At 34.0% G+C, this 14,739-nt stretch overlaps 1 protein-coding gene across 1 annotated transcript; it reads left to right on the top strand.

Annotated features, from left to right (window-relative positions):
- Positions 1 to 8,188: 8,188 nt before the first annotated feature.
- Positions 8,189 to 14,135, top strand: LOC111884223 (alpha-mannosidase At3g26720). Its single transcript, XM_052770744.1, has 28 exons — positions 8,189 to 8,566; positions 8,679 to 8,762; positions 8,871 to 8,959; positions 9,054 to 9,228; positions 9,364 to 9,483; positions 9,562 to 9,645; positions 9,756 to 9,827; positions 9,914 to 10,027; positions 10,108 to 10,208; positions 10,301 to 10,394; positions 10,465 to 10,632; positions 10,723 to 10,803; positions 10,887 to 10,952; positions 11,036 to 11,092; positions 11,178 to 11,397; positions 11,483 to 11,622; positions 11,710 to 11,769; positions 11,865 to 11,924; positions 11,994 to 12,113; positions 12,232 to 12,351; positions 12,426 to 12,491; positions 12,557 to 12,669; positions 12,783 to 12,867; positions 12,982 to 13,092; positions 13,240 to 13,335; positions 13,438 to 13,485; positions 13,577 to 13,645; positions 13,725 to 14,135. The coding sequence occupies exons 1-28, from the start codon at positions 8,348 to 8,350 to the stop codon at positions 13,956 to 13,958; spliced, it is 3,066 nt and encodes a 1,021-aa protein (XP_052626704.1). The 5' UTR covers positions 8,189 to 8,347; the 3' UTR covers positions 13,959 to 14,135.
- Positions 14,136 to 14,739: the final 604 nt, after the last annotated feature.

Genomic DNA, 14,739 nt, shown 5'->3' with positions numbered 1-14,739 from the left:
ACGAGAATCGAATATCTCGTTGTTAGTAGCGAAACGACGAAAAGTTAGGCAAGAACGGACGTCAAACGAAGAAGTTATGAATTTATAACGAAATTTTCTGTCCCGGCCTATTAAAAATAAATAATAAAAATAAAAGTCAAAATTAGCCGACGGAGTCTAAACGAAAGTCGTAGAGCGTAGTCTCACCTACGCGTGGATATAAAGAACGTTGAAAACGGAGTTCGTATGAAGAAGATATGAATTTTCGAAGTTTATTAAATAATTAATAATTAAATTTAATTATTAAATCTCGGTATTATCCGAAGACGAGTCATCGGACTCATCCGAAGTACGCCCCGCGTACAGCGAAGCATGACGACCTTCGCAATCGAGTTCTTCGGATGATGCATGCAGTGACGTTTCGGACGCGTACGCCCCGCGTGCTCCGAGGTTCCAGCCTCCTATAAATAGGATGCGAGGGCAGCCGGCTCATTTGCTCTTTTTCTCTCTTCTCTCTCCCGTTTTGCATCGTTTTGCGTGCCCGAAGTGTCCCGAAGCCCCGGTATCAATCCCGAGTCCCGAAGCAAGATCTAAAGCCCCGAGAATCCCGAAGAGCGTGATTCCCAAGCCGAAGCTCTGCCCGCGAGAAGTTCAATTTTTGTGAAGATCTTCCAGATCTGCGGAGATATACTACTTCTGCAAGCCGTAGTGTTGTCTGATCATCTTCTGATCAAGTAAGTGTATACTACCTTTCATAAACACGATAATAATACAAGTATGGTTTGAGTGTATTAAGTATATCGTTGTTTATATGCGTGAGTGTGTAGTTACGTTCTTCTAACACACAAATATGAAGTATTTGCTATGAAATACGTGATATGTGTTTATATATTATTTGTCTATTTGAGATAGGCGTGGAATTGATGTTTTATACCAGTGTTAACTGATTTAAACTGTGTAAGTATTTATATCTACGAAAATGTTGGGTAGAACTTGGGTAGATGGGATAATTGGTGACTATGGAGTTAGCGCCTATTGTATAAACCTTGGCGACGATGTGACTTCGTGCCTATTTGATGAATCTTGGCGACTATGGAGTTAGTGCTTATTAAGTAAACCTTGGTGACTATGGAGTTAGCGCTTATTGAGTAAACCTTGGCGACTATGGAGTTAGCGCTTGTTGAGTAAGCCTTGGCGACTATGGAGTTAGCGCCTGTTAAGTGAACCTTGGTGACTATGGAGTTAGCACCTGATAACTATGGGTTTAGTACTTGATAAATAAACTTTGGCAGCAATGGAATTCGTGCCAATTCCTTACGAATAAATGAATGAAGGATAGTTGGTTCTTAGGGTAAAACCTTAAGAAGATAATGGGGATGGGTAATTGGGTTGATTGTTTGCTGATTAAATATAATAATTATATTATTGTGGGTTGAAAACCCTATATGCTCACCAAGCTCCCAAGCCTGACCCACTCAGTTTTCTTTTCATTATAGGTAATGGCACAAGGGTATAAGTTGGCGGACTTGACGAGAGATTTTGGATTATAGATCAGTAGTCATAAATAACTATTGTAAGGTCTATTTTATATTGTTTATGCTTTTGGTCTGTATCGAACATGACATCCCAAGGTTTTATTATTTAATGAAAATACATTCTCTTTGAGAAATGTTTGGATAAATGGTTATCATATTTTTGTTTTTGGGAACAAATTCCGCAACAGTTTTCTTTAAACGATTACTCTGATTTAAAAAAAAAACAAAGCATAAACAAATCGATCTTTTCTGGCCGTGAAATTGGGGATGTCACATCATTAGTGGGACCGAACCTTGAACCTTGATTGTTGTTGCTCTCGGAACCGAACCTATGCTTTCGGTAGCTGGTGTTCTCTGAACCGAACCTTTCTCTTTGGTTGTTATTCCTTTCAGAACCAAACCTTTCCTTTCGGTTGTAACTACTTTCTTGCGTCCTCATAGTACTTTTCTCTGACTTGGAATTTTTGTCATGATAAGAGAAATGGGCGTTTTGAGATCGCCAAAACTGTTTTTGTTCTGAGAGATTCTTCTTGTATCTCAGATTCCTTTGCTGCTTCTGATCCTTTACTTGCTTCGGCTATCGGTGGATGTTGGCTTTTTGCTTTTGCTTTTTGCTAGCCGGTTCACTTTGAACTGATGATGTTTCGCTCAAAGGAGTGACTTCTTCTACAGGAACTTCTTTTGTACCACTAGTACTTGGCACGTCGAAGTTATCAGGCTTGTTTAGCGGCTCCGGCACATATCTGCCTTTGGTTTTCCAAGAAGTCCGTTCTGACAGACCAACAGTTTCGTCTGCATTATCTATAGGAGCAGACCAGAAGAACTCATCACAACCATCTGCATTATCTTCGTTTACAATGGCTGTGAGTTCGGCTGTCTGATGTTTGGTTACTCCTGTGACCTTATATACCTGATTTGGTGTTGTTCTCACCTTTTGGTACACAACAACCTTTTCTTCTAGAATCGGGGACTTATTTTGGGACAAACGAGCAAACTCCACAAAATTTTCAGAAATAAGATTTTTGTGGTTTTCGGGTTCGCTCTGATAAACTCAGAACAGTCAACTTCATCCTCTACAGAAATTTCACTCATATCATCATCCTCATTAAGCTCAAACACGTTTTCAACATCTATTTTATTTTCTGAGCTCAAGTTGGCATTCAATGAGTCAAATTTTTGTATGGTTTCGGTCCTTAGTTTCAGTTTATCATTTTCACCCAAAAGGTTTTTCAGCATGTCCTTATGGTCCTTGGATTTTATGAAATATTCAATTTTGTCTAGACCATACATGTAGGTTGGATTCACATCATCAGACGAAACTACACTTTCGCAATTATATGCTTCAGCGTCGATTTCATCCTCCTTAAGGAAGGGCAAAATCATGCGATGAATTTTCTGTCCTATTTCACAGTTCAAATGAAGTTGAGTGATGTTAGAATAAAGATGCTTAGCAATTAAACAAAACACATTTCTTTCTTTCAAAAGTTTCAAATTGTCTCTTTGTAAATAAATGTTTTCGTCTTTGGATTTAATCAGCTCCGACTCCTTCAGCTCTATCCACATCCTCCGTTCCTCACTCTTTGATGATACCCTGCTTATTTGGTCAGTTGGGTTAGAATTGGTGACCCGTGTTTGAGTTAAACTGCTATCTAGATTTGAGATTCTTGAGTTTAAGCTTTTCAATTCTTTTTCATATGAGTTTTGTGGGACTTTATATGAAATAAAAACGGATTGTACCTTCTTGATTAATTCATCAAGCTTATTGAATTGCACGCTGAGAGGTTTTGCTGTGAAGCATAAGTCCTCTCGCTCCTTCGTTTCTTCATTCCCACCGTCTGTATTGTATCCCCTCATTTGAGATACATCCGTCACCATCAAGCACTTCCCACTGCTTTCTTCACCTCTAGCAACATACGCCTTTCCATGAGATGGCTTCCTGACTTCATCATCCTCTGAGTCGGTTGACCAGACCTGCACACCACCGAACTCATCATCCGCTGCCGAACCCTGCACAATTAAAGCATTCATTGAAGGGTTAGCAGTAGCTTTCTTTCTCTTGATATCTTCCAACTTTTTCATCAGCACAGCCTCTTCATCATTTTCCTCGTCCTTCTCTGCCATTTTCTTCAAGACACAGTCTTTGGCATAGTGGTTCTTTCCTCCACAGTAGTAGCAGTTCACACCAGAATCTCCTTCAGCTTTCGGCTCTTTCTTTGGTTCTTCTGCCTTCGGTTCCTCCCTCACCTTTTCAGAGCTATAGCTTCCCTGACAATTCCGATTCTTATTTGTAGGGAATCTTTTCTTAATGAACCTCTTTGGATTCGACACCATCATTGCATAATCTTCAGATGTAAGATCATAATCTTCTAATTGAGATCTTCATCCTCTACTACACTTTTGCTTTTGGACAGAAGAGCCAAGGATCCCAAGCTTGAAACCACACTTTTCTCTTGTAAGACTATCTTTTCTTGGGATTTCAGAATCCCTACTAGCTTTGCCAAAGAATAAGATTTGAATTGCTCATGAGCTTTAACAGTGGACACAACGGCTCTCCACTCATATCTAAGACCATTCAAAAAGGTAACCTTTTGTTCAATCAGCTTCCTTTCTATATCGTGTTTGATCATCTTACTAAGAAGATGATTGAAGCGATCGAACGTCTGAGTAACAGTTTCATCGGGATTCTGCTTAAATTCGCCAAACTCTGATAAGAGTAAAGTCTAAATGGAATGCTCCAGATCTTCATCTGTGGAATATAACTCTCGCAGCCTATCCCAGATCTCTTTAGCAGTGCTACATGAACTCACTAGCCTGAACGTATCGGATTGAAGAGCGAATCGAATCAGTCTCAATGCTTTAATGTTGCACTGAAACTTTTCCTTTTCGTCTTGAGCAACATCCTTTACGTCTTTTAACAAATCATTGTACTCCTTCTGAGTTTTAATGATTTTTGACGTTGCAGAATGAGCAAATGGTCCAGAAACTATTGCTTCCCAAATAAGGTATCCATTGTCTTCCGATCAATGACATAATCTTCGAAGTGATGTGCCCAGACTTCATAATCCTGGGTGTAAAGAATAGGAATCTTCGTCGTTGATCCGATGCTGTTTGAGATATTGATGGGATTTGATTGTGACTCGTCCATGCTTGATCCTTTAACCTGTTTGAAAGATCAGACTTGTAATGAATAATATTAGGGCAAAACAAATAAATGCTGAGTTACGTCAATTATGGAATGACGGCTCAATAAATATTAGTTAATGCGGAATAACCCTAATCGCAAACTCTTTCACAGAAAAGATGTGTATGAATTACACAGCCTCCTGCTCTGATACCAATTGATAAGTTATTAATTAACTTGATGATCGATTAGATCTATGTAACAGGTAAGCGATGAATATAAAAACAGTAAATAACCCAAGAATGAATCAAGATGTGTCGAATGATTAGATTACTCAATCCTCAGCAGAGCTCGACTAAGAACTTCCGCTGTAGAGGATACTTAGGGTTACAAAAACAAGAACGATAACTTTGCTGGACAAATAAACCTCTAAACGTTACTGATCGTCCTCATCTTCTAGAATGCATGCAAGCATCTATATATAGTAAACCTACTAAACTCACGGATGGACAGGCCCATACCGGAGATATATATATATTAGACTAACTAACGAGCCCAATAGACGCAACACAAAATACGACCAAACAAAATTATTAGATTAAATCCAGTATTATTGTAATTTCAATATTAATTCCTTATTATCACTATAATATAATTAGTTTGTTAATCTAAATATGGTGTTAAAATCAAAACATAATTTTTATAATATATTCAAAACCTATTTTTTCTAAATAGTTAAAACGTTTAAATATAAGATCTAAATAACAATATCAAATTAACAAAAAAACAATTAATTAAAGTTTACTTTTTATAATAATAATTTTTTTCCTCAAAATAAATAGTTTAAAATAAATTAGAAAGTTTAAAAGTTTAAATATAATATTAAATATAAAACATTCATCAAAAGATAGTTTTATAATTCATTAAAATTATAAAGATATAAATAAAATGTTAAATATAAAACCTACATGGTAATTCCAAAATTCATGTACAACTATGGATGTATTTCATTGAAATAATATCACATAAAATATGTCTATCTAAATTGAGTTTATTTTTATTTTCACAGGTAACGACTATTAAAATGATATGACTTTAAATAAAATAATATATGATCTATTATTTGATACTCATAAATACATTACAAAAGTAATTTTGTATAACTATGTTTGATAATGTTTATCATTTAGGGAAAACTGCAATAAAGTCCTTACACATTGGCTTCATAATCGATTTGGTCCCCATATTTTTTTTATTCAATTTAGTCCCAAAAACCGGTAATCGTATTCAATTTAGCCCTTTTACCCGGTCAACAGGTCATCCAACTTTCAAAAATTACATTTTTGGCCCAGATTTCAATTTTTTTTTACAAATTTGGTAAAAAATTTACACTTTTGGCCTAGATTTTTTTTTTCTAAATTTGGTTAAAAATTTACCCTTTTGGCCCAAGTTTTAAAATTATATTAGAATTCATCCAAACTTTAGTTTTTTTTACAACTTTTTTCTCAAAAAAAATTTCGAATATGTTTTTTCTTTATAAAATCATATTTATACAAAAAAAAAACATATTTTCCCATAAAAAATCTTATATTTTCTATATAATACCTTGTTTTTTTAAAAAAAATTATATACGAAATACCTATTTATAAAATTAGGTATTTATTAAGTACATAAATATATACAAATCCGTTTTTATAAAAAAATATACAAACATGTATGTTACAACATATATATATATATATATATATATATATATATATATATATATATATATATATATATATATATATATTGTAACAAACTAGCATTGCTCATTGGAGATTCGACTTGTCAACCTTTGATTGTGGACACTAAATTATAATGCATACATGTTTGTGTACAAACATGTATTTAACAAGATCTGTGTTTTTGTTTGTGTTTATATTTGGTAATGTTTGGATTTTCATCTTCTTCCATGGTATAAATATGTTATACTTGTTTATCCTATAATGTAGGTATCTTTAGAAATACGTTTCAGCGCTACGTTATATTGATCTACAGCATATGGTTTAATCATAGAGTTAAAAATAAATTTCTCCGTGTGTTGACGTAAGCATTTAAAGCATATATGTCTGTTTTTTAGATCTAAAAATTCTTATTTTGATCGTAAGAAGTTTAAATATTAGGATATTAACATAGTTCGTATGTTTTAGTTTTGTTGTTGGTACTTTCTTTTATCAGGAGGATTAAATATTTGTTTGATTTGTTGTTTGGAAGTAGTTTTGCTTAGATAGGTCATTTAAGTTATTGAAAGCAACTAAATTAACTAAGTTATGTAATGTATATATATTTTATTTTATTAATGATGCTAATATTTTTTAGCATTATAAAAATAAATTAAGTTTTTTGAGACGTATTAAAATATTAATGAAAATGAATTAGTATTTTTATAAGTTTGTATACTTTATCTATAAAAGTGATTACTAAAAAAGGTAAATAAAGAAATATTTTGTTTTTATTAGGGTTTTAATTTTATTACTTGACTGAAGAGTATATTGTATCATTTATTCATAAGAAAAGTAATAAATGTCTAGAAATAAATACGATGACCTAAATTTTAAATTACCACAAAAAATAATTTAGAATTTATTAAAAATAATATAATCATAATAAATACATTACAAATGTATAAAACTAAAAACGATGATCCGGTACACACATGTTTCCTTCTAACTTTAAAATATAAAGAAAAAATTTATTAGAATTTTTTTTTGAGAAAAAAGTTGTAAAAAAAATAAAGTTAAGATGAATTCATAATAAATCTAAAACTTGGACCAAAAGGGAAAATTTTGAATCAAATTTGTAATAAAATTTAAAATTTGGGTCAAAAATGTAATTTTTGAAAGTTGGATTACCTGTTGACCGGGTAAAAGGGCTAAATTGAATATGATTACCAGTTTTTGGGATTTAATAGAATAAATATATATATATATATATATATATATATATATATATATATATATATATATATATATATATATATATATATTAAATCGATTATAAGACCAATATGTAAGAACTTTATTGCAGTTTTCCATATCATTTATTTAAAATACTTAGAATGTTTTATAATAAATTAATATAAAAATTATTAATTTAAAATTACTAACAAAAAAATATTTATTTTAATAATATATATTTATTAATATTTTAATTATAACCAGAATGAGATATCTTCTCGTTTAGAAATAAAGATAATGAAACAAATCAACAAGACACTATATTTTTCCATATAAATATCCTATTTGATTTTTAAGATTTTTTATTAGTTGAATTTATATTGCTTTTCAAAAAAAATTAATTATAAATAGTTTATTATAGGTTGATTTTTAAGATTTTTTATTAATTGTATTTTTTTTTTTCATCTTATTTTACTCCCTTAGTTTGAAAATTATTTTCTAAAATATCCAATGAGTATGAATTTAGGAACATGGTAAGCGTTAGCTTTACTCCATTAATTAATGATTATGATTATTTCGGATAAGAAATTCTCAGTTGTCACTTAAGCCGGGCAGCTGTCTACATCTACCAATATTAATACTGCACGGGAAGACCGAGTCACTCACAAGAGGCGTTTGTTCTTATCGTTTTGGGGGTCGATTTTCTCTGTGATGATCTTACAAACCATCCCTCCAAACCAAACCTTCACAGATCGGCAATAGACAGGACATCAATGGGGGAAGCGAAGATGATGAAGCGGTTGCTTGATATTTCAGCTTTACTAGTGTTCCTCTGCTTTTTGGGCGGGGACTGCAAGTATATGGTGTATGATACTTCTCAAAGCACCCAGGCTGAAAAGATCAATGTTCATTTGGTACCCCACTCTCATGACGACGTTGGCTGGCTGAAGACCGTCGATCAATACTACACCGGTGCTAATAATTCCATTAGGGTAGGGGTACCATCAACTCCCTTTTTTCTTTCTCTGTGTGCGAATGCATATTGATCGCTGCATAGCATTAACAAGTGGTCGATTTCATTCATTTATTGGTAAATTGTTACAGGGTGCCTGTGTCCAGAACGTGTTAGACTCCGTGATTTCAGCTTTGCTCGATGACAAGAATCGCAAGTTCATCTACGTTGAAATGGTTAGCTCTCGTTGCTGTTCAATTGATTTATCTACTACCAATTCCAATTCCACATAGAAACCTTTCTATTCTATCTACAAAATTAGAGATTCATCTGTTTTTTTCCAGGCATTCTTCCAGCGGTGGTGGAACCAGCAGAGCGAACTGCTCAAGACTAAAGTCAAGGAGCTCGTCAACACTGGTCAACTTGAATTCATGTCTGTTGACTACGTTAAATATTGAATCTGTTGTATCAAAGAAACATTGTATTGTACTTGTTCTTAACCCTACTTAATTAATTGCTGTTTCAAGAAATGGGGGTATGTGCATGCACGACGAGGCAACACCACATTACATTGACTTGATCGATCAAACAACTTTAGGACACATGTTTATACAACAGGAATTTGGTCAAAAACCTAGAGTTGGTTGGCAGATCGATCCTTTCGGCCACTCTTCTGTTCAAGCTTACTTGCTGGGTGCCGAGGTATGGACTTTGATCTTCCCCCTTATTTCATGTTTATATTTCTGTTCAGTCTCGTTATAATTGTTTCAGAAAAGACCGAGGGACATACTTAAATTAGGTCAAATTTCGATTACTACATAAAACATTTTATTACAGGTGGGATTTGACTCTCTCTTTTTTGCTCGAATGGATTATCAAGATAGGGCAAAGAGGAAAATTGACAAGACTCTTGAGGTTGTATGGCAGGGTTCTAAGTCTCTTGGTTCATCTTCACAGGTGTGCACATGAAACATAATATATTTAAGTAATTTATTGCGAACTGTTGAAAAATCTTTCTCAACGACCAACTTGCAGTTATTTACTGGTATATTTCCCAGACATTATGATCCCCCAGATGGTTTCACATTTGAAATAAATGATGTATCTCCTCCTATTCAGGTAAAAACATAAAACACTGTCACTGTGTTGTGTGATATTTGATTTGTATGTATTGTAGGGTTATTTTGTTTTTCTTACTAAATAGTAATACTAATTCTATTATATAATAGGATGATGTTCTCCTGTTTGACTACAATGTTGAAGAGCGGGTAAATGATTTTGTGGCTGCAGCCATGGCTCAGGTATAAGGTGTGACATGAAACTTTGTATGTAGGTATATATAAAATAATAAGGAACTATGTCTCTTCTAAATCCTAAGTATATTCAGGCTAATGTAACAAGGACAAACCATATAATGTGGGCCATGGGAACCGATTTCCGTTATCAATATGCAGTTTCATGGTTCAGACAGATGGACAAATTCATTCATTATGTTAACCTGGTATTTGCCTTTCTTTTCATCTGTTATTCTCTGTTAGATTAAAGTAATTAATTAATAATTGTTTTATTGGTATTGTTAAGGACGGGCGTGTGAATGCACTGTATTCTACCCCATCCATTTACACAGATGCGAAACATGCAGCCGATGAAACATGGCCTCTGAAAACTGATGACTTCTTCCCGTAAGTAAATGAATACACTTTCCTCTATGTTGTGAATGTGGTTGTGATTGTGATTGTGATTGTGTCCTAAAAGATGAAATCAAAACTTTTAGATATGCAGATAAAGAAAATACGTACTGGACAGGATACTTCACTAGCAGGCCAGCTTTTAAAGGTTATGTGAGGACAATGAGCGGTTACCATTTGGTAAGTTACTAATACTTGTTTTAAACTTTAAACAATCACTCACCTGCTACAATTTACAAACTCAATCCAGGCTGCAAGACAGTTAGAATTTTACAAAGGGAGGAACAAGTCTGGACCAAATACAGATGCCCTGGCCGATGCTCTAGCAATTGCTCAACATCATGATGCAGTTAGTGGTACACAAAGGCAGCATGTGGCTTCTGATTATGCAATGCGTATCTCAATGGGCTATGCACAGGTAGCTACACCTTACACTACAGATTCATCAACTTATAAAACCAAGCATGATGAATGATATTTATTAACATCGATTGATAAAACACTGCAGGCTGAGGAAGTAGTAGCTTCATCATTAGCATTTTTAACATCATCAAGATCAAATAAAAATTCAGTTGGCACGATTCACCAAGTAATCTTATGCAACTTCTAATTTTGATTAAAGATTTGCCCAATAGCTAATTTAGTTGGTGGTAACTAATTTTGATATTTCAGTGTCCTCTCCTTAACATAAGTTACTGTCCTCCCTCAGAAACTGTTTTGACTAATGGAAATAGTTTGGTGAGCATAATGCTCTTCTCGATTTTCTGATTTATTTCATGTCTAGATTCTGAGTATAATGTCAAGCGTTGTTATATTTATAGGTGGTAGTTGTCTACAACCCCCTAGGATGGAATAGAGAAGAAGTGGTCCGAATTCCTGTGAGTTTGTTTCAGTCCCATTTATTTGACTTTAGTTTCGATTCTATAATATAATTTTATTGACTTGATTCATAAAATGCTACAGGTTTCCTCCAATGAGTTAATTGTTCTGGATTCAAATGGAAGAGAAATAGAATCACAGCTGCTTCCTATATTTAATGCCTCTTTAAACATGAGAAAGTACCATGTTAAAGCATATCTTGGTAAAACTCCAAGCAATACACCCAAATATTGGCTTGGATTTACAGCATCTTTACCACCTCTTGGTTTCAACACCTACATCATCTCCAATGCAAAACACACAGGTCAACTCTTTGAATGTTTTGTTCAAATTTGGAAATCTTAATGTCAAGGATCATATCATATGACACGTGTACTGATGATCAACAGATACAAGTTTAACAATGTCAACAGTGCTGACATCAGACAATATTAGTGATGAAACTGTAGTTGTTGGTGGAGGAAATTTGAAGCTGCATTATGCTACAGACGAGGGAAAGCTTATACGTTATACAAATAAAAGAAGCTTGGTAACTATAAATTAATTCCTTAAATCCAAATATCCTATTTAATTTTTCAGCTTGATAGACATTCTCTTTTTTGGCACATGGTTGAAGGTTGAAGGAGCCATGGAACACTCGTACAGCTACTATTCTGGTTATAATGGGACAGACCAGGTATATTCAATTTCTCAACTAGAATGTGTGTGTGAACTGTGAAGTTAGTTACATGAATTTTGTTTATTTTCTGATGTTCTTCTTAATTTTTGAAGGCTTCTGGAGCTTATATCTTCCGTCCTAATGCCACATTTTCAATAAAATCTCAAGGGCAGGTAAACCATACTCTTTTGGGGTAGTTACCCACTACTGTTGCAAGTGACTAACGATTTCTTTCGTTACAGAAAGCTTTTACTATCGTAAGGGGCCCACTAATGGATGAAGTGCACCAACAGTTAAACTCCTGGATATATCAGGTCACCCGTGTATACAAGGAGAAGGAACATGCTGAAGTTGAGTTTATCGTAAGAATTTAATTCCCTTTTGATTTAGTGTAGTTGTAGTAGCTTCCTGTTGACCAGTGTGTGTGTGTGTGTGTGTGTGTATTCTCTAATTACACATCTTATGATTTGGTACTACCAGATTGGACCTATCCCTATAGATGATGGTGTTGGGAAAGAAATAACAACTCAGATCACAAGTGCCTTGAAGACAAACAAAACATTCTATACAGATTCTAACGGGAGAGACTTCATTAAAAGGGTATATATTTTATAGATGGCTGTTTCTGTACTCTAATACGTGTCTCTCACATGACATAATTTACTGTATTGCAGGTTCGTGATTTCAGAACAGATTGGGAGCTGCAAGTGAATGAACCAGTTGCTGGAAATTATTACCCAGTACGTGTTCACATGTCATCATTGTAGTGTGTTTTATGATTAATGTAATAAAATGATTTGGTTAGATAAATCTTGGAGCTTATGTTGAGGATGGAAGTATGGAACTCTCAGTGTTGGTGGATCGTGCAGTAGGTGGCTCTAGTTTAGTAGATGGTCAAATAGAACTAATGCTTCATAGGTATCAGTCTCATTCAAACATTAATTGTAACTTTCATATATATATATATATATATATATATATATATATATATATATATATATATATAATTTGCTTTCTTTGTAATATAATAGGAGGCTATTATATGATGACGTGAAAGGTGTTGGTGAGGTGCTAAATGAGACAGTGTGTGTCCTGAATGATTGCAAGGGCCTGATGGTAATCATTTTGCTTCATTACAATATGTCCATCAATGATGGATTAGAGTAGTTAAACATATGAACTCTAATCAACATAATGTGCACTCTTTCCTTGTATTATATTGTTTTCCAGATCCAAGGAAAATATTATATTAGAATGGATCCAGTAGGAGATGGAGCCAAGTGGCGTCGCACATTTGGTCAAGAAATTTATTCTCCACTCCTTGTGGCATTTGCACAACAGGTTAACTGATCTTTTGTTTGTTTGTTTTCTCATTTTTTTTTTGTAAATAAATATACAGCCCTTATCTTTATTATATATATATATATATATATATATATATATATATATATATATATATATATATATATATATATATATATATTGCAGGATGGAAGTGATTGGAAAAATGATCATGTATCATCCTTCTCGATGATTGATGCATCCTATAGCTTGCCAAACAACACAGCTATTATAACTCTACAGGTATAATATATATAATCATTATACTTGGTGGACTAGTTGTTTGTTCATTGGGGCTATTCATACCATGATTAAGTTGATTTGTATTGTATTTGATGATTGCAGGAGCTTGAAAGTGGAAAAGCACTCCTTCGTTTGGCTCATCTATACGAGGTTTTACCAGACTGTTCCAAGTTTTTTTTTTCTCATGAAATGTTTAGTTATGATTATAAACTGGCGGGGCGTTTGTTATATGGATTGAAAGGTGGGGGAAGACAAAGATTACTCTGTAATGGCAAGTGTGGAGCTGAAGAAGCTGTTCCCAGATAGGAAGGTATATCCATAAGTTGGTTTTAAATGTGATTGTTTTGTTGTCCATTTGATTTCTCTGTATGTGTGTGCGAGTTTCTCAGATAAGGAAGGTAACAGAGATGAATCTGTCGGGTAATCAAGAAAGAGGCGAGATGGAGAGGAAGAAGCTTGCTTGGAAAGTGAAAGGTGGATCTGAGAGGGAGATAGTTAGGGGAGGTGGGGTTGATCCTGAAAAGCTAGTAGTGGAACTTGGGCCCATGGAAATCCGAACATTCTTCATCGACTTGTATTATCTCGGGATGTTTGGTTCGGTTAATGATGAGGTGTTTGGCTGATGTAATTAATGTAAGACAGATTATGTTTACTGGTGACATCCGATCCAATCTGTCTCCAATACGAATACGAGTGAACAAATAAAAATGGAAAACAAAAAATGTGGGCTGCTCTTTTTGCAGGCCGACCTTGGGTGGTACAACCCAAGGTTTGTGCTTTTCCACATCAAAGTTGAAACATGGACGCCTGTTGATGTTTTTATTTTTGACCATTTTTCTTTTGATTTGGATTTGTTATAAACTGGAATCTTTTATTTTTATAAAAAAATAACAAAATCCGAATACTTTTTTAAGTAGTTAATATGACCGTAGTTATAGTTTTGTTTTATATTTAAAGACATCTTTAAAAATGTCCTATAGTTTTCAAAAAAATTGAGTTGAGTTTTTAATTTTTTTTAAGGATCATCTTTGTGGTTTGAGAACTTTGGATCATCTTTATAGCTAACACTGTCGGTCTAACCATGTGAGGGTAATATCGTCTTGATCATTTTTGAAGTTGTTTTGAAATTTTTATTAATTGATTTTATTAATAAAGAAAATAACTCTCTCTCTCTCTCTCTCTCTCTCTCTCTCTCTCTCTCTCTCTCCAACGGCCATCAGATTGCTGCCACCCTTTGTTACCATGCTGTTGACTTTTTCAACAATAGATGATTTTGCCATTGGAGCTGTGATGGATTAGAAATGGTGTAGATATGTGCAAAAGAAACAGAGGAGAGTTAGAAATGGTGTAGATATGTGCAAAAGAGAACAGAGGAGAGGCGAATATGGGTTGTAATTTGTCTCC

This window comes from Lactuca sativa, chromosome 4 (genome assembly GCF_002870075.4).
Source record: "Lactuca sativa cultivar Salinas chromosome 4, Lsat_Salinas_v11, whole genome shotgun sequence".
NCBI classification, from domain to species: Eukaryota; Viridiplantae; Streptophyta; class Magnoliopsida; order Asterales; family Asteraceae; genus Lactuca; species Lactuca sativa.
Note: the sequence above shows the minus strand (reverse complement) of the source record. Positions and strands in the feature narration are given on the sequence as shown.

Bases quoted from the DNA above. Each gene is read 5' to 3' on its own strand.
- LOC111884223 (XM_052770744.1), top strand. From the start codon at position 8,348: ATGGGGGAAGCGAAGATGATGAAGCGGTTGCTTGATATTTCAGCTTTA. The intron at 9,484-9,561 runs GTGTGCACATGA...ACCAACTTGCAG, and splicing joins CTCTTGGTTCATCTTCACAG to TTATTTACTGGTATATTTCC. The intron at 13,646-13,724 runs GTATATCCATAA...CGAGTTTCTCAG, and splicing joins AGCTGTTCCCAGATAGGAAG to ATAAGGAAGGTAACAGAGAT.